At 40.2% G+C, this 24,740-nt stretch overlaps 1 protein-coding gene across 6 annotated transcripts in view; it reads right to left on the minus strand.

Moving 5' to 3' along the window:
* LOC137191775 (CUB and sushi domain-containing protein 3-like) overlaps positions 1 to 24,740 on the minus strand; it is a 234,512-nt gene that overhangs the window by 64,452 nt on the left and 145,320 nt on the right. For 5 of the 6 annotated variants that reach the window (XM_067602161.1, XM_067602159.1, XM_067602158.1 and 2 more), the window contains 12 exons: positions 23,171 to 23,359; positions 21,933 to 22,110; positions 16,495 to 16,640; positions 15,850 to 15,930; positions 14,866 to 14,979; positions 8,742 to 8,930; positions 8,159 to 8,317; positions 6,647 to 6,835; positions 4,074 to 4,259; positions 3,045 to 3,239; positions 2,108 to 2,281; positions 352 to 525 (listed from right to left, as the gene is read on the minus strand). In XM_067602161.1, coding sequence (XP_067458262.1) covers positions 352 to 525; positions 2,108 to 2,281; positions 3,045 to 3,239; positions 4,074 to 4,259; positions 6,647 to 6,835; positions 8,159 to 8,317; positions 8,742 to 8,930; positions 14,866 to 14,979; positions 15,850 to 15,930; positions 16,495 to 16,640; positions 21,933 to 22,110; positions 23,171 to 23,359 — 1,974 coding nt within the window. The remainder of the gene's footprint in view (positions 1 to 351; positions 526 to 2,107; positions 2,282 to 3,044; positions 3,240 to 4,073; positions 4,260 to 6,646; positions 6,836 to 8,158; positions 8,318 to 8,741; positions 8,931 to 14,865; positions 14,980 to 15,849; positions 15,931 to 16,494; positions 16,641 to 21,932; positions 22,111 to 23,170; positions 23,360 to 24,740) is intronic. The other variant, XM_067602160.1, reaches the window with a different exon arrangement.

Raw genomic sequence — 24,740 nt, forward strand, 5'->3', positions numbered from 1 at the left:
TTGTGAATAGAAATTTACATATTCAAAAGGGTTCCTTAAAATGTATTCAAATTAACATTGAGGGCTGGAAAACAAAATTGTTCCCATCAGCTCTTTTTCCATCTGAGAAGTAGTGTCTATAGTGAGAAATTCAGAAATAACCAAGTGGTTCTTCTCAGCACACAAACAGGCACATACTCTGTCCAACTTACTTTCAATCAATTCAGTGACCACTTCTCTGAATCGTGTGACAACAAACGCACACGACCGCAGCAATTCTCTCTCTTTCCCTCAAACACAAACACACATAAACACACATCTGATTCCTCTTGCAGTCAATCAGCCAGGGAGATGGGGTGCTAAAGTACTTACAGATACAAACTGGGAGCTGTCCGGACCAGTTGTGGTCCTGCTGGCAGATCCGCACTGAGGAACCAATGAGCCTGAATCCGGGGTTGCACTGGTAAACCACTGTGTCTCTATAACCAAAGTTTTCCCCGATCACCTGCCCGTTCACGATGTGCTCGGGAACGCCACAGTGACCGGCTGTAGGACGATGCGAGGGGGAAAAAAAACCAAAACATACTGTTAAGATGTTTTATTGTCTCCTCTTGCTTTCTTCACATTTATCTTTTTTCCTCAACAAGATCATGTTTTGTCTATTGCCTTTTGAGATTTGGTCATGACAAAAACAGTCTATCCTGGAACTTGGTGGTGCAATCAATCATTCATGTGGTGAAATACTTTGGTCCAACTTCATAACATTTGGGAATAATAGCCTGTAGTTCCACTAATGGACAATAATTGCAGGGTAAAAACACAATTTTGATTGTGTTATCAGGTTTGAATAACTTTGCATTTTGACAACTGTATTATAAAATGAAATGAGGAAACTGGCAATTTAAAAAGGTCTTGGAATTATAATGCTGGCAAACAAAATTAGTGTATTCATGAAACATATTGGATTTAGAGAGCATTTTTCAGCTCATTATCTCTGAATTATTATTTCTAAATTCATACTGGCTTCAGCTTCACTCGTGGTGATAACTCAGCTTTTCTCAACTACAGTAGACAGAGATACGCATGTGGAACTCCTCAAAATCTGTGCAATACGCTCATGCACGTAATCGTATTACTTTCAGCTACAATAAATCCCTTTCAGAGAGGAGGAATCTTGCTGAGATTTCCACTGCCACTTAAAACCTGGGAAATTGCCACTGACTGTGAGTCTGATTTCCCTAATTCACTCCTGCACCCAGAAACCCAGCCGAGCATTTTATTATCACACTCCAGTTGAGAGCAGCCAGATTCTATGAAGATAGTGCTGAAGTAGGCTACTATACTGAGAGGTCCCTGCCTACGTCAACCCTGACAGCCATATCACTGAACAAGAGAGAGGTGCCCTTCCTTTAATGAACTGAACCAATCTTGAGCTGAGCTTGGAGTGCTGGTGCCACAGGGTTGATAAACGGACTAATGCATCTGCCAGGGAAACAGTCACATTCTGCTGCTGCGTGGGTTTGAATGCGGCTCAAGTAATTACATATGTCTCATTTTCTTCGACGGCGCGGAGATGTGATGAGCTGTGGTAAGCTGAGCTGTAGCGTATTTTCTTGTTTATACATATATGTTAACAACATGCTGAAATTGTGCTGGTGCAGCTTGGCAAGTGTCTCATAGTTTCAAGGCCAGCTGTGGCTCTCTAGCTGCTCTCTCACATTTAACATTTAAGAAAACACCGAATCACACTGACTCAGAGGCTGTACAGCATCCTGCTCCAATCCACTAAAGGCAGTTGCCAAAAGTGATTGCACATTTACACAACAATTTTTACCTTATGATCTCCACAAGGTCTCAAGCAGACCCCGAGGAAAATATAAAGTGGCGGTGTTGAGTATCAACATGATGGCAGGACCAAGACAAAAAAATTGTACACCTTTCTAAGTATTTTACAGTCATTAGCCATAAACATTTATAGCCACCCTCTGCTTCCCCATCTGGTTCTATTCTGGGCATGTTGGCCCAGCCACAGAAGATCATACTCTGTCTGAACAGATTGTCAGCAGTGTTTGACCAAGGTCAAGGCAGTCTTTTTTGAAGTTAAAGAGAACATTTAGACCCTGCTTACCCAGGCACTGAGTCTCCATCCCACTCCAAAGACCGGACAGGAGACACTCTCTAACAGTAGATCCAGTTAAAACATAGCCCAGGTTACAGCTGAAAATGGCCGACGCTCCAAAGGTAGTTTGGGTGCCAATTTTCTTCCCATTAGGAGGAGTGGGCAGATCGCCACAGGAAATGACTGCAATAAGATGAAGAGGATAGTAAAAAGAAGAGGAAGGAGATGGAAGAAGCAGGGAATGAAAGAACAAGATACCGGGAGAGTGAGTGAGAAAGAATACGAGAGAAAGAAAGAGGAGACAGAAGTTGGCTTACATCTTCAGAGTCAATGGGAGAGCACAGTCATTTACACCCATCTTACTGACCTTAATGCGATAAAAGAGTGACCTGTACTATTTCATGGGGAGGATAATAATGGTGTTTTCCTTTGTCCCAACATCTTTCATGATGCGGGCTGGCATCTCCTTTTGCCATTACACTGGCTATTCAGCTCTTTTGCTTTTCAAAAAGTAGTTCCCATGGCAGCATAGAAAGCTTTTATTTCCCATTCCCACAATAAACATTATCTAACATAGGCTGAGACACGAATAGGTGAAGAGTACAAAAGCACATCATTGAGCTGTTGATTAAGTGAGCTGTGAATAAAATTTTCATTCTTGCAGTCTTATAATGTCACAATCTATGAATCTAGTGTACCTGAGGAAAGGCAGGACATAGATTTTTTTCAATGTAGGTGGACAGCTATGTTCACTTCCCTTCTATTCAATTCCATTCTATGAAATTAATGAAACACTTATACATTGTGTTTGTGAGAAGGAACTCAAGCTATATACGTAATAACAAACATCATTCTTTTGGTTCAGTCTTCCTTTGGTAAAGTCTACTTCGCTATGATTTGCGATTATGAACTTGTGTGAGTCAAACACAAGTCACAAGTCACTCACTTCTACACCGAGGCCTTTCACTTCTCCAGCTCCACACCCCGTTGGCCAGGCACTGGATGTGGGCAGGGCCAACACGGTAGTAACCGGGGTTGCATGTGAAGATTATTTTGGTGCCATACTCATAGTGGGAACCGTTGACTATCCTCCATTTCCCGTGATCCAGAGAGAAGGAGCTGAGACTGGGGCACATCATGACTGTGCCAAAAAAAAAAAACAAGAGGGGATACAGAGGGAAGTGGACATAGTTAGTTTTGGATTATTCAAATGGATTGACTTTTGTTTCAGTTTCTTCTCTTATGTCTTGTATAGACAATGCCAAGTCAAAACCCATAAACATATGTAACAACCCAACAGTGTAGTGGAAATACAAATTCCATCAGTAGAATAAACTAATCCATGTGTTAAAATGTAAACAACTACTTTTCTACAGTTATACAAATGTTCTTCCACAACAAAGCTGTTTATGAATTGGCATTCTCAGAAACCAAATGAGTTCCAAAACAAACTCAATTTCCCTTTTTGCTGTGAGACACATATACAGCTGGGAATAAACATTGGTCTCAATAGTAAACAATGTTGTCAATCACTCCTGACATTGACTTTCAAACTTGGAAAAGTTGCACTGCCATGTAAAACAGTCACCCCAGCAGGAGCAACAGATTTCCCCTCTAACATCATTCTCTCTTTCATCCGTTTCATCATCACTAGCCAACAGGTTAGTGTTTTTCTCATGAAAGAAAGACTGTAATCACAATTCGTGGTTTTGTTGGGACTGCGATCTGTATTTCACTTTCTGTTACAGAAAAAAGCGTTTTGTGTTTTGTTAAAAGCGTTTGATACTCCACAACGTCTCCAGAGGATTTCTCAAACTTCCTGTTTGGAATACAGCTGTCGAATTTATGAAATCAGTGTCGTCTCCATAACTCTCTCCTAACGATGCAATGGTTCTTGCGGTTACCCCATTTCTCTAAATCACCGTCGCACCTCCTCTTCAGCCCTCCGCCTCCTCCTGCAGCATCCTCTACTCACCGATGCATCGAGGTATCTTGTTGTGGTTGCTCCAGGTGCCGTCTGGCTGGCAGACTGTGGTCGTCAACTCTTTGGAGGAGAGCCGGTAGCCGCTGTTGCAGAAGTAGGTCACCCGTGTGCCGACGGAGTAATCAGCAGCGAGCACACCTCCGTTCACTGGCGCACTGGGCACACCGCATGACACAGCTGCAGGCGGCAAGAGGACGATTGTTGACACACATGCTTAAGCGCAGCACAAGACACACACTAGAGAGATCTGCAGAGAGACGCCTGGTAAACACAGACATGGTAAACGGTCACATACAGTCACATTTTTGTGAGCCAGTGCTAAATACATTTGTGTGTGTACTGCCACCAGTGTTCAAAGTGCAACCCCCTTTGTGGTCCACAAGAAATGTAATGTGTTATTTTTTCAGTTTATGCAAGCAGCTATTTGTTTTCTTCATTTTCTTGTCAAATGGTTTTAATTAAAAAAGTGTTAAAATCCAAAAAAGAAATAACTGTGCTACATTGTCACTAAACAGCCCTGGAGATTTCTGAAAATAAACCTTATTCATGGAAAATATTTTAACATGTCACAGCAGGAGAAGCACAAGTGTAATTAATGACATTAATAATGATTGCATTGGTGAGTGAGTTCCACAGCCCTGGTATTTTGCATGCCAGCTGACTGGAATGGCTTACTGGGACACTTAATGGAGCTGAGCCATCATTAATAAAATAAGATGCACTTGTGCTTTTTCTGTTATGACAAGTCAAATCACTCACTGCAAAAGTGCTACATTTCCTAAAATGCAAAACAGTACGCCTACAACCACCAGTCAACATTTTAGGAAAACAAAGATATTTACACCCACCTAACGCATTTATAATAATTATGTGGGACCGCTTTTATCTTGTCAATACTCTATCAAGTCAATTGCTGTGCACATTTTAGGGCTACTGAATCAATTAAAGTGTTCTTGAAATCTCACTAGCTAGAGAAATCCATGGAAATATTACATAGAGGACTGGTCCCTTGAGGAAAAAGGCATCCAGCCACCTCAATGTGGAGGAGGTCTAACACACTGCAGAGAGATATCTAATCAAAATGAAAGTCCTCCATAAATCTGACAAAGTTTTAGAATGTTTTCATACAAAGTTACTTTACAATTAATGATACTTGCAGAAATAGTTGATATTTTGGATTTTATATCCTTTCCATTTGTCAGCAGATGAACATGAAAACACACTCGTGACTTCCTTTTAATGATAATGATCAAAGTGACTAGCGCAACCAATAATGTAACTGCATAACTTCAGCAGCATCCTCTCCTTCATACAAAGTATGAAACACTCACACATAGAAAAACTCCCACACAGCGCTGCGTCCTTGCCCCTACACGGCGTGAATCTGGGTTACCCTGGCCTCAGAGCTTAAACCAGACAGAAACCTTAAGATAGTAGGTTTCAAGGTGTTTATCATCAGAGCCAAGTCAGAGGGAGCGAACAGAGCAGGGAAACCAACATCTGCTGGGCTACACTAAATGGGAACAGTTATGCAAACACGCACATCATAAAATGGAGCAGCAATGGTAGCTGCACACTGTGAAACATCAAAGGTATGAATCTGCCAACATGGCCTGCAGCCATTACATTGCCCTTCACCACCCCATGAGAGAATCAATCAACATTCATTTGTGAATACTGCTAAGTCACAGTCCAAATCACAAGCACTAAAAATTTCTAAACCTAAGATGGAAAGTTTGACAGAGTAAATTCTTTAAGACTATCAAAGTTTAGAAAGGCAGTGGACCTGAAACATCATTTTAGGTCAGTGTTCTTTCTCTGAGATGAATGCGCAACACCGGTACATTCATATACTATACATTCTCAACATATCATACGATACGGATTGGAGGGAATGAAAAGCTGAACATTCTGTAATGTAATCTCGACCCTCTAGCAGATACCAGATGGACAGCATCTGTATGAATATATTAGTTCATTTGCAGACATGGTTTGGTTTATGTGCTTTGGAAAAGCTGTGTGCAATTATCAAACTGACGGAATCAATCGCAGGTGTGAAGTGTTTTTAAATCATGTTAAAGTACATGACATACATTTTGATTTCACTGCATCATGATAAAACGCAACTGAGCACACCATCTGTTGCTATTTGCTGCTGTGTGTGAGTGTGTGTGTGCTAGCGCATGCAATCATGCACATGTAAATGCACACATTCACATGTGCACATCAAAGAACCCAATTAGTTACGTGAAACCCAACAGCAGCAGACACTGCATGCTAATGGCGAGTTAGCCAAAGTAATTTGAAGAAGTGGAAATTGACAGAAGAAGGGTGGATTGATTTCTGTTTCCTTTCCACCTGACAGAGTACTGGCTCTCAATCAGGCTGGATTCAGTTCAGCTGCTAACAACACAGGAAAAGGGCTTGGGCTGAGACACACGGGAGCCTTAAGCACCTGTCGGTCTGCCTACTGAGCAGAGGGGTGCAGAGGCAGTGACCAGAAGAACACGGAAAGAGCTGGGCTGAAGTTGGAAATAAAGGGCTGCCAGGGCCAATGAGCTCACCTTGACACGCGGGAACTGGAGCATCCCAGGCGTAGTAGCCGTAGGTGGTCTTCTTGCACACAGCTGTGCCCTTTCCGATCAACTTGTACCCCCTGTCGCAGGCCCAGCGCACCATGCTGTTAAGATGACCCCCGGTCTGGCTGACTACAAAGCCGTGCTGTGGGGAGTCTGGGGTACTGCAGTACATTGCTACAATAGATGGACAAATAGGTGGGTGAAAAAAGGAACAGGGGACAGGAATGGCAGGGCAAGAGGAACAGGAGACAAGATGAGAACGATTTCAAGGAAAGGGGGATAGAGAACAGATAAGTAGATATTAACAGTGAAAGGGGGAAAGGAAGCAGTGAAAAGGACAGGATAAGAGGCATTAACATAGCTCCTCTAGAGAAAGACTCAGGTGAGCATTTCTAGTCCCAGTAAGGCTCCCTTTTAAATGCAGAAAGATAATGAGGGAAAATGCCTGAGGAGTGTCACATCTATTTAGCGCTCGGGCCGTGTGCCACACAGCAAAGGAAGTCCTCAAAATCACATTATTACTATTCCTCTCTGGCCTATAGGCACACACATATTCAATTTGTTTTAACACATGCAATATGGGTGCATCCTGCAGTTATTTGTTCCATAGCCTTCGTTTCACTCATCTTTCAGCCCATCGAACACAAAAAAGGTCAATTTGATTTCCAGAATATGAGCGCCGAATAGCCAATGGGACAGAGAAATCCAGGGGAGGGCTGTGTGCTTCACGAATTCTTTCAAACACTCCTTCAAATCAGCATGACCGTGAGATAGCAGGGATTTAAGACGGAAAGACACATACTGCAGTTTAAGTCAGTTCGTGTTCAAGTCAATCAAGTCAAGGAGGAGTTTTCTTTACAAAATTCATCACACCAACTTGCTTTCACAGTAGCACTCTCGTGTATTAAATATAATGGAGAGACAACATGAAAAATGAATGTCTTTTGTGCTTTTTTTTCATTATTATTGATGCATTTCAAATGGAATAAGATTCCCTGTGCTACTCTTGCTTAGCACCACTTGCTTTATTAAAGATCCAATTAAGAATTTAAAACCTTTTGAAATTAAGGAGTGCAAAACAGCATGCAAGCCTTCCTGTAACTTTCTTCTTGCGTTATGGTTCGTGCGTGTGAAAACATCTCCTATTGTGAGCCATTATCATTTCTGTGGAAATTCCGAGTCTTTTTGTAAATGAACTGGTATTAAGAACTCAATAAATGATACTCCCGAACAATCAGAGCATACTGTGATAAAAATCATGGGGTCACATTGTATTCACAGTAATACACAGTAGCTGCAACAGAGAAGGTTCAATCAATATGTGCCCCTATTAAGTGTTATTATCTGTTCAATTAAAAGTCTCTCTACATGTTGCATGAAATATAAATGCACATATTGTAAACCCATGACTTTTATCACTTTTCTACAGTTTAAGATACAAAATATATTCGAATAGCACTAATAAAAAGAGAAAATGATTATAAGCTGGATACATACTTTGATACTCACCCACGTATCTGATGTGGAAACCTCTGCGGTTGGTGCCGTGGTCAGAGGACCAGCGCAGCAGGAGCTGGTGGCCCGTGGTGGTCAGGCTGAAGGGTGTCTCTATGTCACCGCTGAGTGATGCCAGGTTCTGGCTGTAGATGTTGGGGCCTGAACGCGGAGACATACGCAAAAGATCCACATTAAAAACAAGCATTCACAGTAAGACATATGCATCGTCCGTTTGTTGGAACACATAGCATTAATCACATATATGCTAATAAGAGCATCAGACCAAATATCAGCATCATTTCTAAATGCTATATAATTATGGCATCATATGGTTATAGTTATATGGTTTTCCACATCATTTGAAGTGAAAATTAGACTCTCAGCTCTAAAATATCACATTCAGAACATGAACAAATGCTGAAATGTTGCAGCAAAACACAATAAGAGAGAACAAATGGTTTGCTGAGAAGCACTAAAATTCATAACACAAGACTAAAATATCAAGTTTTTGTACATGTTTTTGTACATGCTTACTAATTTTTTTTACCACAGAACACAAAGACCAAAACCCCAGTGAACCCACCATCAAATATTTCCAATATGTCAAACTCCTTTTCTGTCTGGAAGAGTTCAAAGTGCAGAGTGATGTTGTAACCCTTCTCCACGTTGATCAGCCATGAGCACATCTGGAGGTTAGGGTAGTTTTCAGGGTAGCCGGGACTCAAGATTACGCCCGTTGAGTCAAAACGCACTTCATGGGCTGGACATTGGACTGGGAGGGAGAGAAAGAGGTTAAGAGCAAGTCAGTGTAAGAGGACAAAGAGAGGGAAGTGGCACAATAGAGAGAGTGAAAAGAGGAGAGGGGAGAGAGAGTAGTCGAGGAAAGAGGTGAAAAAGGAGATAAAAGGTCAGTGGAGGCAGCAAATCGTGGAAATAAGAGGTATAGGAGGGAATGGAAGGCAGAATTAAAGAGAAAATGTGAGAGGAGGGAAGGGAAGGAAGGAATATTCCACTGTGACAGTAGAAATTACATTGAAAAAAAAAAAAAACTAGTCCTGAAAAAATTACATTTCAGTGAGAATGATAATGCACCTAAGGACTGAGTTGGTGAGTCTGCTGTTGTCACCAAGCTCCCCTGATATCAATCTATCAAATAATAATACTCAGTAGGCAAGACAGCTAATTTTGTATGGAAAAACGTGTGCATGTGTGTAAGTCTGTGTATGTTTATGTGTGTGACTTCATGTGTATAAACTCAAAGGATTCCCTTCATTTCCTGTAGAGTGGCATTTCTGGAATACAGTCCTTTTTTCTTTCTTTCCTTTTCTGCTGCGAACAGACATTTTGACTTCAGGGCCACTAGTGAAGAAACATGACGCATATAAAAGGTTAATGCGAACAACTGCTCAAAATAAAAAGGTCACTGGAAACAATCGGACATATATCAAGAAAAAAAAAGGAAGGAATGTAACACAAAGCAGTGTGAACATTCCTGCTGGTGACTCACTGTGAAAGTTTAAACTGGCTGAACTAGAACAGCCTTTGGCTCAAGGATAACAGCCATACTGTATATGATCTACAGAGAGTCAAAGTCAGAGATTTACTTAAATAACAACGCGCTTCGCACAATACACCAAAAGCTCTGTGTGAGTGCCGAGGTCAAGAAAATTTCCCATTACATTTTCTCAACATCAAAGAAAATACTGGAATCAAAGAAAAATAAATATGGAAATATGAACAGAGTAGCATCATCTGTACGCGGCATGGCAGAGAATCAACATTTATAGAAACACAGTACTGTATTCATTATGAAGGCAACAAATAGCAACCGAAGAAAATAAATTAGCAATTCAATATCAATATAGCAATATTTCTTCGCTACCATTAATTGACAGTTTGAGAGACATGATCAATATTTTTCTGTACGTATTTGTCTGACGATTTACCCGATCAGTCGTTTTTGTTTTTTCCTTTTTCAAAGTAGTCATACATTTGTATTCATTTTCAATCGCTGTGCCATCTTCTTTTATTGTGTGCTCTGCAACGGGCGTATACTGTAGAAAATCAAAAAAAGAGCTACAGAGCTGCTTCCTACTGTACATGAGTCAACACTAAAAGATCAAAACAAAAGAGAAATGTGTAGGCTGAATTTGCACTTTTAGTCTCATAGAAATGATACTTTGAAAAGAAAATATATGAATGTATATGTTTTACAGACCACGCTGGCAGAAATATAAAGAAAGTTTCTTTTCACATTAAGGGAGGGGAATTCCCTGACCTGCTACATCACACTTCACAGCACCGGGTGGACGTGAGTCAGTCGGCCATTTTATAGCCAATTTCAATTTACAGTTTTTTTTATTTTGTTTTTATTTTTTTTTTATAATTTATTGTGTTTGTGCCATCAGTGTTCAAGAAGCTGTTTGTGCTGTCAAGACATCATGTCCACACTTTCCTAACGAATAAGAGAAACTTGAGTGCTTTTCTACGCCATTAACAGACTCGATTTAGCATTTGTGATGAAAACCATGGTTCAGTGTGGCACTCGTATTAGGCAGGAGAATTATGACTCTCACTGATGATATGATGGAGCTCAGAATGGGGTCTTCAGTTGGTGCAGTGACATCAATTCACATGACTGCTTCGGTTTCATGCTTTAGATCCAGTTCTGTTGTCAGGCAGGAGCCTCTGCTTCTACTGATGCCAGTGGGAATGTTTGTCATAGAGCCAGCATAGATTCAAAAGAAAATGTGTGAAATTTGTAAGTCATTGCTACCAGCATTTTTTAATTTCAATTCTATATCATTTTCTCTCACAGTAATACACTGGGGCTGCCAACCCGAAAAAACTTCCATGTACTTCATACACTACACAGGTTCCTCTTCCCTGCAGCGTTTTACCATATTGTATTGCTTTAAGATATACATAAAATTGGCTCACTTGACAAGATCTAATGTGCCGTACATAGAGCCATCTATCTGGTAAGAGTTTGTTATTGAAATAATTGAGCCCCCAGTACTTGTTTAATAAGCCAACGTTGCCAGGCAACAAACACAAGTCTATCCAGTAAGCACAGTTGTGGCTTACACTGCTTTGCCTCAAACTTTAGGTGCAGGGATTTAAAAAAAATGAATCATGAGAGGCTTAAAACAGTTTTAGACACCTCAGTGCTGTTACTTTCTGAGATGGGTTTTACAATCCATGGTACCATGATAAGGACAGGAAGCTACAGTTACCCTAAGAGCAAACTGAAGCTTAAAATGTATTCATATGGTGGTTTGGCTATACTACAAATAGAGACCTCTGTACCTTAGTGTACAAAAATGCAAAGCAGTACAGCTCTAAATACAATTGTTTAAATACAATCCAGAAAACGTGACGAACTACAGCATTTCTAATTCCATTTTATCTTTAAATGAGACACCATCTCATCTCAAGGGAATCAGCATTAAACAATGTGGTACATTAACTGACCATCCATGTCCTCCTGGAACTCTTACATACAGGTAACTACTGCAACTACTCATACTATGCAGAAGCTACTGTGTCTTAAGACATGTACACATATTGTTATCTATTATTTGCTAGAATGGCATGCATGCCAACATGATTTGTTTAAAAAGAACTGGCATCAGCATTTGTTAAATTTTGCAAATACTGCGAGACGTGTCTTGGAAAAGCCTCGTGCAAACTACTAGTTGTTGGTTCTTTCACTCAGCACACTGTGAGTATGGGATGACAATATCATGACAATGGCTGCTACATATTGTCAGCGACAGAGACATTATACAATAAAAGGTTACATATATATATAGTGAAGTTGAAGTTAGAGGATTTAAATTGTTTTTCATTCGATTTTTTGACAGACACATAAAAATCAATGGGAATGTGAAGATATGGAGCAATAAATCAACATGTAATGTGTTAGATTCAAGCGCAGAGTGGCAGATGGTGTACCAAGCAAACACAGCAGTCAACTCAATTGTGGCACAATCCCTGATCAAAGCTACTGCATAACCTTCCTCATAGGCTTTCATAAAGACAGAGCCTGGGGAAATATCTTAAAAACCAGGGGTATTTGGGGGTGAAATTGCATAGCCATGCAAGGACATTTCAGTGTTATCTTATAAGCATAAATTGACAATTAACAGAGGGGTTGACAGCAAACAAAGGCAGAATCGGTGAACACAAGAGAATTCTTTATCTTGCCCTATCGGCAAGCTGCCGACAGGAAAAGGCCCCCTTACAAGCTTACTGTAGAAGTCTCTTGGATGTGAATAGCAGGTCAACTCAAATTAAGTTCAACTTTACATGTCCCACAGAGAGCAATTAGTTTCGTGCTAGAGGTGGCACAAGGGCATAACATATCCAACACAAGAAAATGTAATGAATTCTTAACTCCAATAATGAGGTGATCCATGAAAATGTCAGACAATGAAATACTAACTCAGATGTCCTAAAATAGTTCTTACTATGCTCAAGGCAGGTGATAAGGAGCAGTCCCATCAAGATATGTATGATGACTAAGCATTTAACACATTTTGTTGCACTTTAAATATGCCTATCATATACAATGCTCATTTCACTGTGCATTTTATTATGTTTTTCCTAAGCACCTGCTCATTTTAGGTATGTATTTGAACAAGTGCAACCGCTTTATTAGACTCGTTATGTTTTATATACAACATCTCATTTGCCTAGTTATCCATTTAGCACAACCTTACAAAGATCTATGACTGCCTGTATGGTCCAACATCAAAATAGTTTCAAACATCTCAAATACTGGTATATGATTGATTGCCTTGCAAAATGAAATCAGCTGAAAAGCAATGTTGTTTTCTACCAGAACAACCCACCATGCTTTGCCAATCTGGATTTGGCAGGTTAATTTAGTTGCTCAAATTAGAGCCTCTGATATGATTTCAAGTACATTATGTGAGTTTTAGCTGATAGGAGCTAGATGGTTTTGGCAGAGCTATGTAGTCAATAACACATGAGGAGGTGAGCTGGCAAGACCAAGACGACAAGAGAGTTTGAAATCTCCTTCAGTACTCTCAAGTGATTGACTGCCCTCGCTTGACACAAAATAAACGGATAAAATTATCCTAAATTCTTCCTATTATTGCTGATCGGCTAATTTGGTCACTTTCAAACAAACAATGAAATAAAGCATTGGAAAGCATGTCTCTGTAATACCGTTCCTGTCTGGCTTAATGTGATACTGTATGCCAGACTGGTATGATGCAGTATTAATGATGCTTTTCTCTCCTCTGTTTCCTATCTCTGTTCACACTACACCATCTAACAAGCTAATAAAATGCAGCAAGACTTCATACCCCCCCTGTACTTTTATAAATCATTTATTCAGAAAAATGCTAGTCGGGCCAAATGCAGCACACGTAAAAGTCGACTTGTTGTTTTCAAGACTCCCAAACATGCACCTACTGTACATCAATGCAAATTTTGACCTATGTCAGTGCACTAACGGAGCTATTCTCAGGCAGTGCTGCACGTAGCCTTTATAAATAAAGTATAAGAATATGAGTAGATCCAGATCCTGGCTCAACGGTCAGGTCACTTGTCTTCAGCTTTGTGATTACTTTTTTTTTTGCTTTACTTGTTTGGTACATTGCATATACGGAAATGGAGTCAGCCAAATTTTTACTAGTAAGAGCAAAACAATGTCAGCCACAAAACTGCTACAGGGGCGGAACCATGATGTCAGGTCAGACATCAAATAATAACAGCTAGGGATGAACAAATAGGTTCCAAATCACTAGTCCTATTCTAAGATGTTTTATGAATGCAGGCTCCGGGTTTGTTGATAATCTGTCATGCCATGATCACAAGTCCAATGCGATTACTCAGTTTCTAGAAATAAAAAGACAGAAATGCTCATCAACTCAAGACTTGTAGACAAAGGACTCCGGGCACTTCAAAAGATGCCTATCCACAGGGAATAGAAGGTTTGAGAATGCTCTGTTGTCTTCAGCGGGGATGTATTGGCACGACAGGCAGGCTGATGGCATTTGTTTTTTGGTCTAAACAAAATCTCTGATGCAGACAACAGACATTTTGTTTCCTTTGCTTCTTTTTTGAAAATCCATCGTCTGAAGAAACATAGGTAGGAAGACATTTTACATCAATGAAACCCACGGGGCTATTTGAACAGGGATTAAGGGGTAAAATATAAACTCACCTCTCTTTCCATGGAAAACACAGTGTAACAACAGCTATGACTAGCCACCATCTACCTTGTTACATGGCAAAAAAAAACACTTGAAACCCGCTGATGTGTAATCTTTTTCACACAGATTGTTCACAGTCAAGTGTTGGTTCTAGTGGAGCGCAAGTCTATGATCTTGGGTCAGTAGTATGCCTTCTCTTTGAGTCTTGATAAATTAGAATAGAGATGCTGTTTGCCACCAGGAGCCTGTTAGAAGGGGCCCTGCTGGCAGCCTGTTAAATGATGCATCAACAGTGGGTGCTGCAGACTGCAATCAACCTTGGCAGGCAGGTGTCAAGCACACACAGAAGCACACATTATTGATCATGGATACTCATACACCTAAGTGTGGCTGCACGTGCACACACAAAGATTTAAATACAGACAAAAGAACGCATACACACATGAATATAAGAATATATATAACAACACACAATAAAAACCTCCCCATAGACTTCGGCGTATATTGAATAAAACCAACCTTGACAGACTGGTGGGGGTCCATCCATCTGTAGCCTCTCTCCAAGTCGACAGGTCAAAATCTCACTGCCCACCAAAGTGAAGCCTGGCAGGCACGAGTACCGAATAATGTCCCCTGTGAGGTCATTTACACCCGCAATCATATAAACACACACACACACACACACACACACACACACACACACACACACAAACAGACAAGCCACAAGTGGACAAAAAAAAACACATCCATCCATTCACCCGCCCACCCAACCACACAGAGCTACATGTTAGTAAAAGCTTCCTCAGTTCTAGCACTTGAAATAGTAATCAACAACACAATTTCTAATGAAGATTGACATCCCCTTTGCTAGCTGGAGTACTGTAGGCACTTCATTACATTACAGAGCAAAACACTTGTACACACATATGAAATCTGAATTACACTCAGTTTCAAAGACACAAAGTGAGGCAGCCACTAGCCATATGATTTCTACTTCATTTTGCTAATCACTTTTGAACACTGAAAATACAAACAGCTTATATGGAGAGCTAATTAGCTTTGCCCTCAAACTAATGTTTTATTGCATGAAGAGATGGAAAAATGTAAAAAGAAATAAGGAAATGCAAGGCGGACGAAGGAAAGAACAAAGAGCAAAAAAGAAAGGGAAGGAGATTCACGTGGTGGAATGACAAAGCTGAAGCAGACAAACCAGTTTCAAATCAAAAATCTACAAATGAATTGACAATTGAAGGTAAGAAAATAAAGACTAACAACAAAGATATAAACACAAACAATGGTTTCAATGAACAAATACGTGATTCAACTTACAGGGGAATGAATTAATAAACTAATGACTAAAACAATTTAATACATCTATTGCATTTTTTTTTTCTTCTGTCTAGTGCTGTCCAAATTAATAACCTTACAGCTATGTCTGGCACAAATTCATTTTATTACGTATTGTCCCTGGCCGGTAAACAAGCAAAATAAAATAAGACAAACCTATTTCAAACTCGTCATCATCGGTTAGGACAGTGGCGTTGGCGACAGGAGGGGGCGGCTGACATGTTCTCAGCTGGTATGCTGTTGGGGAGAGGACAAACGCTGAAATCTGCAACAGAGTGTGTACGTGCACTCGAGACAGAGAGCGAGAGATATAGAAACTGAGTGTCTGTGTTTTTTTTATATGACTGCAGCACATTTTTTATTTTATTTTCCTATCATACTAAAACTTGATTATATCATAAATTGCCACCCATCACTGTTCATGATCATCAAAAACCAATCACTAATTTAGCTGAGATGAGGGACATTTTATTATTAATCAACGTCTTTTCGAAGGGGCGTTTTAATATTGCAGATGTAAAATAGGCATAAGAAGGCATTCATCATTTATCATTACACAGAACTGGAAGCAATACCATGTAGCAAAATGGGAAAGGCCAAATAATGACTCCTAAAAAAAAAAGGGAATATTAAAGGCGTTCCAATATAGAAACACAGGGACGATCTCCCTCTGTTCTTTTGTGATCTTTATTACGACAGCGGGGTCCCTGCAATGTGGAGAACTGAAGATCAAATGAATAAGGATCATTACAGCAGTGTGGGACAAGGTCTTTACTTAGCTGGTATCAAAGAGGAGGTTACCATAATAATGCAGTACAAAGAAGCCGCTGGTGCTAAAGTCACTGTGGAACTTGATGAGGATCTGATTGGCGGTGGTGGACACGCCCTCCTGAACAGAGTTGCCACTGAACTGACCAATTTGAGGCGAGGCCTGGTCGGGTCCATCCCTGTAAAGTGAGTTTAAGAGACACAAAGAGGTAGAGAAAGTGGGGGTGTTAAGGGTGAGGGGAAGAGAGAATGAGAGCAAATGATTTATGAATAAACACCAGTAATAAGTTGCTGGGATCAAAGAGCAGGTCTAGTTATCCCCAAGCAGTTTTGTGGACCCAGCAGTTATTCTGACGATCTAAGACAAAGTTTCACATTAATCAACAGTGTCAAAGTAGAAGTTGATTATATGCTAACTGATGAGGAGGTACTGAAACTTTTGCCCCCTCCAGTCATGTTACATATTGATGGGTTAGGGGGAAAAAAATCAATGACAGAAAATTCTGCAAAAATGTGCAAAATCCAAAACAGCTTTTGTGACGTCTATTTTCCTTTCAAAGTGTTTTTTTACTGTTAGCTGAGACTGTTAATATTCTGTTCATGTATGTACATAATTAGGCTGTATAGTTATCACTAGGCTTCAACCCCCACAACCATAAAAGGATAAGTGTGTTTAGGAAACGGATGAATGGATGGTTATCACAAAATCATAAAGCTCTTAACTGAATACCATGAAACAGAATACCATGATGTATAAGGAATTGTAGCCCTGGGAATCAAAATTTAATTAAATCGTAATGACCTTTTAGATTTTCACCCTTATTGGAGAGTAGGGGGAGTAGTCTGCTATCTCTGAAGTGTGGATCTGTCCATGTGAGTGTATACCCAGATCCATACATTACTGTTGCTACAGTATATGGCACTTTATTTCCAGTTCTAATGACATGTCAATACTCTGAAAATCAAACTTGATTTACACCAAATGTCATAGCTCCATCACAAAGATGTGACAGTGGTAATATGTTTCAAGTGTTTCAAGTCAGCCTTCAGGCAGCTATAAATTACAAAACAGATACAAGGATATGAGGCAAGGACAGTACCAGTCACTGAAATAGTTATTGGCATAATGCCAAGGGTGGGATGGGTGAGATGCTAGGCCCTGAATGTTGTCAGGCTGTCATGTCTGACGCATCTCTTAGACAGCATCCACATTCAGCAGTTGGGGCTGCAGCCCCAAGTAAAGGAATTTAAGTATCTATGGGCCTTGTTCCTAAATGTGTTAAAATGAAGAGTGGAAACTGACAAGTAACATAGTACTGAAATGTCAAGTTGAAAATGGAGCTAAGCCTGAAAGTTAAGTTCTTGATTTACGGATGCAAATAGCTGAAAAGAGCTGCCTGTGCAGGTTGAGGTCAAAGAGTGAGAAGCCAGATATTTGGGAGGAGCTCGTAGTAGACCTGCTGCGCCTCTGCTCCTCCTCAAAAGAGTCTGTTGAAGTAGCTCAGACATCTAATTAAGAAGCCTCCAGGAAGCCTCCCTGTAGAGCCACTTCAGGCACGTCCAACTGGGAGGAGACCCCAGGGGCAGACCCAGAACACGCTAATGTATTCCAGCTGGCCTGGGAGGACCTCAGGATCCCCCAGGTAGAGCTTGAGGGAAATGGCTGAAAATGGATGAAAATACAGATGGAAATATCTGGTAATAGAGATTTGGCAACCTGTAAGATTGGTATTTTCTATGCTGTTTTTACTGAGGTATCTAAACCTGTTATTATCTCTAGCTCTGTTGGGTGTACTGAGAGCGATGTTACAATTCAGTGAGCAGGGCTAATTTATGGCAATATTGGATTTATAGGATTTTTGCATCTATGATTTCCAAATTGAAATTTTCAGGAAATCTATATATCATAAAATGTACTGTATTGCTAATGCAACATAAAACTACATTTACTGTGAACATTTTCTCCATATCACCCTTCCCAAGATGAATGGGTGGATGGCTGTGGGGTGATAATAGAACTTTCCATTAGCGGTGAAGCTATTTATGAAGCATGCATTAGTGTAGCTGCAAAACACAGAGGCGCTTCTGCTAATGAGTGCAGAGGAGAACTTTCAAACCTTTATAGGAACACTGTCATGGTCTTTAACTGGAGTAAGTTGCATAGTTAACAATTTTTAGGTGTAGCATGTGGGGACAGCCAGTTTCTACTTTTCTCAGAGGATTAAAAGAAAGTATCATGTGAGAAGAAAGTACTTTTCTATTATAAATATATATATATATATATAAATGCTATTTCTGTGCAAGAGAACAGTATTTCAGGTAGCTCCAGACCTATTCACCTAAATGATGTACACTAGAGGCTTTTTTGTATGTGTATGTACCTTTAATATCTTATATATTAAAAAAGTCTTATTGTAGTTTCATTTCAGAGTAATCAGCAAAATGGGAAGCGGCAGTCAGGCAGGGAAATGAAATGTTGCCATCAGGGGACAGAATGTTTATGCGCTATTTCATTTGAAAACATTAGTGCCAGTGGCTCCCTCCTCCCATACAGTGGTGGATGTAAAAATTTAACATAGGGTGGTAAAGGGCTGGCAAGAGGTTTTGACAAGGTGGCATGGAAGGTCACGGTATGTGGGCATCTAAAAATAAAAATACAATTCTACTTCTGTAGGTGAATGGATTTAACAAAAAATCCACAAATATGTTTTATATTTATTCTTACATTATGTTATTTTGATACACATGTTCTTAATGACGGACATCAGGAACAAGATACCAGCATTCACATAAAAAACTGTGCAGCTCTCACTGGCTCTGCACTAACCATCAGGTCATGTTTGACTAGTTTTTTTTTAGACAGCTAAAGGCGACAGTTGTTGTGCTGGGTAGCAAAATGTTTCACAGACATACAAAATCAACATTGAGTTTTCTTGCTGAAAAAGCTGGCAATATCAACACTTTTGCCCTTCTTTTTCATTTTCAGTCTGCACTGCACACCAGTCCAACTACTCTGACCTATTGTAGACAAGATGTGAAAGGATCTTTTGGTTAAAAGCCATCTATCACATTACCCAGTAGGAGTACGTGGTTAATAAATTACAATAAAACAATCAAATCAATCAGATGTAACGCTGAGTGATATTTAGACTAATTAATCCCCTCATGACTAATATATTCAGTCTGACAGTCAAGGAGGCAGCAGCCTGTTTGTGTGCAGACTCTGTGCTATTGAAGGGCAGCTATGTACTTGCTAATCAAATAAAAATAATAGATCTCCTTACATTGACTTGCAGATATCAGACTACAGTCCCCACAACCCACTCCCTAAACATGATGGATTCAAACATAACTTAACAGTGTTTGTTTAACACTGCAACGGTGCACCTGAAGCTTTTGATATCTACTAAAATGGAGGCTCAGAATGACAAAGGCTCTTCCAAATCATGTCTTATGATGAACTTCGTTTTGCTAGCAAATTAAGGACCACTTTGCTGATTTTCAATCTTACCTCTAGCTATCTGAATTAGAGGGATATAGTGTGAAAAATGCCTGCAGCTGTTGCCAATGTTCTCTGTGTCTCTGGAGAGCAGCTGCAAAATCTGTTCTGGCATCAGTGTCGTCATTTGACGTGTACAGTGATGTAGTTGGGGGCGAGGAAGAACTACGGCTATTTTAGCTGCTTTGTTCTCTTCACTTGTATTGCAAACTAGCTACCAACAGTGAAAATGACATCCCAAAACATGAGTGCAGAGGATGTTATGGACAAGGATACATTTTACGGTGTATTGACTGACTCGGATATTCAGCCATATTTATGCGAGTCAGAGTGGGTTTGGGGGTTGGGGGTTGGGGATTGAGCATCAGAAGCTTGCGCGCAATGCATCCTGTACACGAAGGCACTGCCGGCACAGCTCTGCAAGCAGGAAAACTCAGCTTTCTCAGTCAATACGACACACGCTGAGGAATTTTTATTGCTTCAGTTGACTACATTCACCATCAACACTGACTGGACATCCACATAAAACATGGCGAAATTTCCCTTTAACCTCTGGCTAACGTTATCATTACTGACATGCTCTCAGTATTCAGTAATCAAGTTTAGCATACAGTACATACATTCATTACTAACTTTGTTTGAGCTAAATTGATTTGGTTGGTTAAACTTCACACAGAGAACCTCTGACTTGACTTTATCTCCAGATGCTGCAGCTCTAAGTTGCTGCGTGTATTGTGTTGTTCTGACTCGCTGTGACTGTGTGTCTGTGCGTGTTTGGCGCGGTGCTGTACCATCAGTTTTTCGGGACCAAAGTGAGCAATATGAATTATGGATTTTCTTTCTATTTCTTGCTTATTTCAGTGCTTTGGAAACTTTAAGAACACAGTGGTGACCGGAAAAAAAGTACATTTATTTTATAATTACAGTTTAAGGAGCTGGAAAACTAGGGGGACATCTGGGGGGACAAGTCCTACAGTATGGGGGGCAGCTGCCCCCTTTGCCCCCACTCTAGATCCGTCCCTGCTCCCATTCTATGAATGGTAACCCCAGATGCTTGAAGGCATTTTCCTCCTCAGTCACCCATGAGAACAGCTCTATGACTGCCTGAGGCTCGCTATGCTACAGAGAGACGACAGAAAGATAAGGAGAGACAGATAACAGACAGCATAGTATAGTTTATTGTACTGTGCTGTACTCATCTGTCAAGAGCTAAAGTTTGCACTGCTTCTACATACTGAAAATCCAAAGTCATTCAGAGCTGTTGTTTTTATGCTGATACAAGTGCTGATATGATTTTTTATGTAACACTCACAGGGAAGCTGGAGTTAAACATCTACCATAAGTTTAGTGAGTAGCAGAGGAGGGACACACAGTGACTCAGACTTTACTTCACTTTCTTTTATTTCATCACATACCAAAATCTATTCTGTTTTAGCAAGGGACTGAGAGGAAAGTTGTCAGGAAAAGAAAAATGAATTCACAGATGTCCAGGCAAAGGTCAATATACGATATTTGGATGTCTGTTGGCTCATCCGATGCAGGGTGTCACATCTAAAGCTGTGAGCAAAAGTTGTCCAACTGTCCTTTGGCCTTAACGTTTTGTCAACTGTTAAATCCATTGTGTGTAGCTTTTGAGTTTGCTGTAGCAATGGTTAGGGAAATATTCACCCAAATACAGTATGTTATCCTGAAAATCTCATATACCCTCCAGTTTTTCCTTGAGTAAAGAAATAAAACTTTAACAAGAGTATATTTTGTGGCTCACGGCTTAGTATTATTTGGAAAAATCTGCGTCACTAGTTTGTAAAGCTTTAACAAACATCGCATATTAATTCAGAGAAACTGCTTCCCAACCACTGTCAACAGAACTTCTAATGCAGCCCTGTATACAGAAAACAGTGTTTGTTTGATGTGTGCCATAAGCTGATAATTGAGAGAATAATGCCATACTGAGAGAGAAATGAGAGCTTACCACACAGTGATGTAGTCGTAGATTGGCTCTGTATTGATAACAGAGAAATTGATGTAGATGCCATACCCAGGGGGTACTCTGACAGTCCACATGCAGTCCTGGAAGTGTGGATACTCGGCTGGGTGTCCAGGAGAGTAAATTGTGCCGTTCATGGATGTTATATTCCCACCACAGAGAGCTGGAGGGAGAGAGGAAAGTCAGGGAGGCTGAATAAAAATAGAAAGCCGCTCTTTGATTTACCTCAAGTCATAAAACTTTTATGGCTGTATCGCCACTAACTGTTGATAAAACAAACCATAACTGCATGTTATTGGGTTATCACTGAGATTTGGAGGGGGCAGTGCACCTGTTAGACACAACTGGAGGGGATAGTTACTGGTTGGCATGAACTTGATGACACTGAGTAGTTCTGACACTAAAACTCCCCAGTCACACCCCTTCAGAGGGAATCTGTTAAAATTTGACTTTGAACTGGAAGTCAAAGCCAAAGCTCTGCCCTCGAGATCAAATAAGGACTGTAAACTCGACAAGGACAATATGGAGTGTACGGAGCAAAACAAAACTATTCACCAGTTTCTCTGAAAAATACCAAACTGTTGTAGACTTTAAAAGTTACTTGTATGTTACTCCCTCGTTTAATTGATGAAGGGGAAGCCATAATTTATCATACCTGAGCAACATCTGAGGAGTCTCCTTGAAATTTATAACAGACACAGGCTTAATCTGCTTCATGATAAAGACTTGTAAATGCTCCATATATCATTATAATGAGTTGTATCAGTTTATAGTTTAGTACAGTGATGCTGCGCTGGTGGTAAAAGTGAGTCAGATGCTTTAGTGTGCAACATTAAAGGACATGACTATAAGCAGACTGAAGAACCTATATTATTTTCCTCTTTTCAAAATAACTTCAAAGACCTTATTTTTAGTGGGTAATGATGATGCAAAAGCATCCCCTTTCTTTACTTTAGTCAGCTTCTCAGATAGTAGTATGACTTTCCAAAGATTTGTTAGTACACATTATTGAAATTATTTTTCTGCTGGGTTTGGGAAAACAGTGAGAGCATATGAAAGAAAAAAACAGATAAATATAATGTGTTGATACTGTTAATTGTAGCTTATTTAAACAACAGTTAGGTATTAATATGATAAGGCAATAGTAAGAGATGTTCAGTGCCTCTTTTTCACATTTCTTCAGAGAAATCTACACATGAACAACACGGATGAACGTCAGTCACCTTCACAGCGAGGTATGGGGTGATTCCAGTTTCTGCTGATTCCATGTAGACATGTGAGAGAAGGGTCTCCGAGCAGGGTGTAACCCGACAGGCATTCAAAAGAAATGGTCATCCCCACACTGTAGTCCTGACCAATCACTATGCCATTCCGAAATGGCCGTGGATCTGGACACCTCTGTAGCTCGTATGCTGTAAAAAAAAACAAAAAAATCCGCACACAGCAACAGACGTTTACTAGATATAGTCTCCAAACAGATAATAAAATCTATGGTGACCTCAACAAAACAAAGCCTGGCTTATGAGCCGCTAAGAGCTGCTTATCTTCATCCCTGGTAACATCTAATCACCACATTGGCAATGTTGAAAACCTCAGAACTCCAACATTGATGATTTCACTTTTTCTTAAAGTTTATCCATTTTTTTAAATACCTGCAGCCATCCCCCCGCAGAGAGACGCTGTGTGCATTTACGAGGCACGAGGCACAACAGCGTAACTTCACTGATTATTTACAGTTAATCTCCAGACACGTTGACACAATCGGTCGGGATCTAATGGTAATTAATGTTCTGTGTTCTTCTACACATTTAAAAGGTCAGCTGTTACAAACACACAGTCCAGGTTCATACAGTGAAATTGTTTGGAGCAAAGCAGCTGATCTCCTGATAAGTCCTGAGCTCGAGCAGAGCTGTCTAAAAAAATTTATTTCAGAGGCAGAAAAAGTTTAACTCTGTTTCCCCTTGAGAGTTTTCTCTGTCCTGTCAAGTTTATAACTACAGTTTTTAGTTTTACTGCTTGAATGTCCCACAATACTTGCCGCAGTGACATTACTGCACGCATGGAAACGTTTACAATAACTGGAAGCAGCCTCTCTAATCTTTAAAGTAAATCGTTGAAGAAAACACTTGTACATTGAGCGTCTGTCGGACACGCCTGGTTATTTTCCCCACTCCATTATCTTTACGTGCAGGGTTTATTTTTGCCGGACCGGCTCGCACATGACAGAAAAAAATAAATCATTGCAACAACACAAATAAACCTATAGGTTTCCAGCCAGCTGGAAGTGGGGCTGCTGCACCTTGGGGTGGGGGGTGCTGCAGTGACCTCCACACCCCTACTTCCTGTGTCTATGTATGGTGGTTCAAGCCCTTTCTAAAGCTGGACAAACTTTTCTTTCTTCCTAAAGTAAAGTTAACATTTTTGAAACAAGGTTTTTGTGCAACAACAGCAATTTCATATTGTGTGTACATTACTGAAAGTCTTTTTCCACATGGGCTTTAACACAAAAAATACCCCACTGACATAACCAACACCATTACTATTCAAGGATGTGTGCTATTGAACGTCTCAGCGGAGGTCAGCATTGATTTTTGTTTCTTTATTCTTTAACCTTTTATAATTGTACAACCTCAATGAAAGTGTCTACTTTGCTGGACTAATCTTTGTCCCTGGCCTCTATCTAACCTGACGGATGGTCTTTTAAGAGTTCTATTGGCAAACTATTCAATCCTCTTTCAGTTTGCAACTACTGCTATGATAACACCCCATTTTTACTTTACCACAAAGACCAAT

The sequence above is a fragment of the Thunnus thynnus genome, chromosome 10 (assembly GCF_963924715.1).
Source record: "Thunnus thynnus chromosome 10, fThuThy2.1, whole genome shotgun sequence".
NCBI classification, from domain to species: Eukaryota; Metazoa; Chordata; class Actinopteri; order Scombriformes; family Scombridae; genus Thunnus; species Thunnus thynnus.